The sequence below is a fragment of the Pestalotiopsis fici genome, assembly GCF_000516985.1.
Source record: "Pestalotiopsis fici W106-1 unplaced genomic scaffold PFICI_Scf_1, whole genome shotgun sequence".
Taxonomy (NCBI): domain Eukaryota; kingdom Fungi; phylum Ascomycota; class Sordariomycetes; order Amphisphaeriales; family Sporocadaceae; genus Pestalotiopsis; species Pestalotiopsis fici.
Window position 1 is genome coordinate 3,355,035 of NW_006917091.1, and position 4,394 is coordinate 3,359,428.

General features: G+C 51.9%; 2 protein-coding genes across 2 annotated transcripts; one reads left to right on the forward strand and one right to left on the reverse strand.

The window, feature by feature from the left end:
* On the forward strand, positions 1-1,605 carry PFICI_01031 (uncharacterized protein; the record flags this gene model as incomplete). Its single annotated transcript, XM_007829612.1, has 1 exon — positions 1-1,605. The coding sequence occupies one exon, from the start codon at positions 1-3 to the stop codon at positions 1,603-1,605; it is 1,605 nt and encodes a 534-aa protein (XP_007827803.1).
* Positions 1,606-1,856: 251 nt separating this feature from the next.
* On the reverse strand, positions 1,857-4,014 carry PFICI_01032 (uncharacterized protein; the record flags this gene model as incomplete). Its single annotated transcript, XM_007829613.1, has 3 exons — positions 1,857-3,000; positions 3,137-3,905; positions 3,954-4,014. The coding sequence occupies 3 exons, from the start codon at positions 4,012-4,014 to the stop codon at positions 1,857-1,859; spliced, it is 1,974 nt and encodes a 657-aa protein (XP_007827804.1).
* Between the last annotated feature and the right edge of the window lie 380 nt (positions 4,015-4,394).

The window sequence follows — 4,394 nt, forward strand, 5'->3', positions numbered from 1 at the left end:
ATGACAAATGTCGACGTTCTCATTGTTGGTGGAGGACCAACAGGCCAAACGCTAGCCCTCGAGCTATCCGCTCAGCAAATCCCCTTTAGAATCATCAACAAAGCTGCTGAGCGCTCACCATACAGCCGCGCCCTCGTGGTACAACCCAGGACACAGGAGCTGTTGAATCGCTATGGCAAGGTCCAAGAACTTCTCGACCGCGGCTTCTCGGCCCGTGTCACTACTTTTGCAGTCAAGGGCCAATGGGTCACGGACATGAGCTCGGACTGGAAAGGAATCACTACGACGCAATTCCTCAAGCCCGTGGTGATATCGCAAGCTGATAGCGAAGAGTATCTCGACTCGTTGCTGGCAAAGCAAGGCATCACGATTGAAATGGGTATCGAGGCCAAGACCATTACGCCAGACGCCGAGGGGGTTACAGTTGTGCTCACCTCGCAAGACGGCAAGGAGGAGACCATCCGAGCCAAGTACGTCGTCGGCGCAGACGGCGCGCACAGCAGCGTGCGGCACGCGGCCAAGTCCATCACCTTTGACGGAGACGCGTATCAGCAAGAGTTTATCCTCGCCGACGTGCGCCTCAAGTCGGAGCCGTATCCCAACGACCGAGCCTATTTTTGCATGGACCAAGGCGTCATGAACATTCTTCCCATGCAAGGAGGATATTCACGTCTCATTGTCTCGCGGCCGAACCAGCCTAGCGAAAAAGATCTGTCCCTCGAGGACTTTCAAAAGTTCCTCAACAAGGTCTTCCCAGGGACGGCAGTAGCATCAGACCCCAGATGGATCGCCGCGTTCCACCTGCACCACCGCATTGCCAGCAACTACCGCGAGGGCCGCCTCCTGCTCGCCGGCGACGCCGCCCACATCCACTCCCCCGCCGGCGGCCAGGGCATGAACACGGGCATCCAAGACGCCATCAACCTGGGCTGGAAGCTAGCCGCCGTGCTCAAGGGCGAGAAACCCGAGGCGTTCCTGGACACGTACAATGAGGAGCGCCACCGCGTCGGCGAGTACCTCTTGCGCAACAGCGACCGCATGTTTAGCTTTGCGTCGTCGCAGAACCCCGTCTTCTTGTTTCTGCGCAACCTCATCCTGCCCTGGGTCCTGCCGTGGATGACCAGCAGCCCCCAGCGCGTGCTCAACGGCCTCAAGTTCATGACCCAGTTTGGCGTCAAGTACCGCCGCAGCTCCATTGTCGGCACCGCTGCCGGTTTCACGGGCCCTGTCCTGGGCGGGTTCCGCGCCCCCGAGGCGAGCCTCCGGGGTCCCGAGGGCGACGAGCAGTACCTCCAGGACCTCTTGACGCCGGGTAGTCACCATCTTGTACTCTTTTCTGGTACCGGACCCGATGCGGCTACCGAGGGCGATTTGCACCGCGCCGAGGCAAAGTTCCTCGAGGCCAGCCACACCCGGACCAAGGTCCACACCGTCTTTGCTGGTGGTGAGAAGCAGCAAATGGCGGGCTGGACAGATGTTGATGGCGAGGCGCACCGGGTCTACGGATTTGGAAGCAAGCCTGGCTACGTTTTGGTGCGGCCCGATTGCTACGTTGCTCACATTGGACCACTTGCAGCGCTAGATGGGTTGATTGCCTGGTTGTAATGAGATATTTGTTTTCGATAGCATGATGGGTCTTTTGGGGAGAGAGAAAGTAGATGACGGCGTTGGTGTTCGAGTTTTCTTAGATATCCCATCTCTGCATATCATGTTGGCGTTTGGGATTCATGCCAGAATAGCACTTGTATAGTCAAATTTATAATCTGTATTAGATCAAATTTGGACAACGTCTCCTCAATCACGCCAGATTGACCAGTTTCGGCTGAATACCTAGGCTACCAGTGAAATCGAGCCGATCACTCAATGAATATCAAACGCGGCTTTTCCTGCAACAACTCCCGTTGAAAAGCATCACCGTTTCGTGACTCACCCATCAGTTTCACATAACCAACTCGTTTGCTGAACCCGTGTTTGTCGGTACAGATTACCACCCCTTCTATGATTTTCCCGTAAGTCATCAAGAGAGGTAAGAATTTGAGCTCGCCTAGCCGGGCGTTCTTGAAGTCATCGACCTTCCCCGCATCGATGGAGCTGAATGAGATGGAATCAAATGGATATTGTACCAAACCTGGGTGGAAATGACCGTTTTCATGGAGATCTGCTAATCTAAGCTTTAGTAACCTGCCTATGCATATCAAAGCGGGCCCTTGCACGTTGAGCGCGGCGTCTTTTGCAGTCTTTGAATCGAAGGGCATACCGTCCTCCCATAAGAATGTGTGGGCCAGCACAAGCTCCTGCGACGTTGGATCTGGCTCGTACATTTGGTTCTCAAAATAGGAAGCTGATTTATGGGATGCCCAATGCCAACTAGGGGCGAGCCCCGATGGTCCAAGCTCACAGTAGCTGTCGCGGTGGTGGTTTGTCTGTGTCTCCCATAGCAAGGCTTGTGGAAATGTGCCTTCCAATATTCCACCCCAATAAGCTTGGCCAGTAAGCTGAGCGAATCGTTGTCCTATACCGTCTAATGCTTTGAGCAAGTCTTTCTCTGGGTATGATAATTTCGCTTTGAAGTACAAATCCAAGATTTGGAACCATCTTGATCGCAATCTTCGCAGCTCAATAGAAGCACTTCCGTTGTTAGAAGGAGGGTACTGGCGACCAGATTCCATTACCCAGAATGGACTACATCTCCTCGTATGGTCAATACCGTTGGACGTCTGAAGTGGGAATGCTTCGCAGGCGTGCGACTCAGAGCATTGCCAGTAAAGCTGCTCATCGGTGAAAGTGAGCATTCTAGGACTCAACACAATCTCCTGGACAATCCAAGCCCGAGTTGACATAACGGAACTCATCAAACTCCTTGAAGTAAAGTTATATATCTCGTTGAAGCTGGGTCCGTCAACCTCCAGCTCGAGAAGCAGCTCATCGTCATCACTTGTTGGCTGCCACTTGATGAAATATTGCCAATCGCTTATAGCATGTTTGTGGAAGAGGCCGCCACTACAGTACCATTAGTTAGCAATTCCTTTGTCGGTCGATTCTTAGAGACCAAGCAATGATTTGCCGATCTTGATCCGACACCGCCGCAGCAAAGCCAGACTAAAACAGGGCAGAGGCTGTACAGGAAGCTGCTTACTTGGGACCATCAGAATGGGCAGAGCCAATATTCAGAAAAGAGTTGGTATACACGCTGCACATCTGTTGTGCTTCACGATCCCAGTCATCGCGCGCTATGTTGCTGTCTCCTTGCATTATACAGTAGCTGTCGATCCACAAGTATTTGATTCCGAGGGATTTTGTTACGGTGAAGGCTTCTCGAAAGGTTAAAGGGAAGTCTTTGATCGAGCGGCCAGCCTTGAACTCTGAAATATTGTTTGGTGTCATCGTTAGGAAACGATCTTTGCCCCAGCAATAGCTCAATGTGGCGTAGTTTCCAACAGTTTGCTCATCCGCTGTAATCACTAAACGTACAGAGTCGTCACGAGATACATCGAGCAATCGACTGGGATGCCAGCCATCCGTCGGTCGGGCCATACAATGATGGGACTCTTGACAGATTTTGAGCCAGTCCAAGGCCAGCTGCAAGACCTCAGGTTGGCCCGTCGAGACACATGACCTGGATTTCGCCGCATTGTCAAAAAAGCTTGATGGCAGTTCAGTCCGTCGAGCAATGATTTGAAGAAAACTATGTCTTAGTTGTGGTAATACTCGAAGCTGTTCGTCACCATAGAATGTGATTCTGTACAGAAGGGAGTTCTCGCCATCGCGCTTAATTGTGTAGAACAGAATTTCGTTAAAGCCTTCAAAGTTGGGTTGATTGACAAGACTATCACAAATCCAGCATCCTGCTGCCCTCGAACGTTCGCGTTCTTGATGTGATGTTGAATGATACACCATGTACGAGCCTTGTAACTCATCAATATGTTGATTGTGTCTTGATTGCCAGAGCTCACACGAGCCAGGATCGAATATGCGTTGACACGCGGAACAGAGAGGCGGGTATGGTGAGTCCATGCCGAGTCTCGATATGAGGTCAGCACCAGGCAATGTAATGGGACGATTGAAAAGGCATCCAAAAGCTCTGCATTGAGTGAAAGAGGGATGGGAAATTGCGAAATGGCAGAGCGGAATTTTGAGAATATGTGCAAGGCTGCTTCGAATATTTATCATTCTTATCGTACAGCTGCATGCCCCACAGTCCCCCCTTCTTCATCTACCTTGAAGATCGGCCAAGACCGCATACTGGCCCGGGGAGGCAGAGTGACACAAGATGCCTTGCAATGCCACGTAGGTATGTAGTACAGGAAGTTTCTTATTCTTCCACATGACATTGCTGCGTTTTCTGGACTCTAGCGTATCTCCCAAAGACACTCACCGCTTTTGTGGTCGGTGGC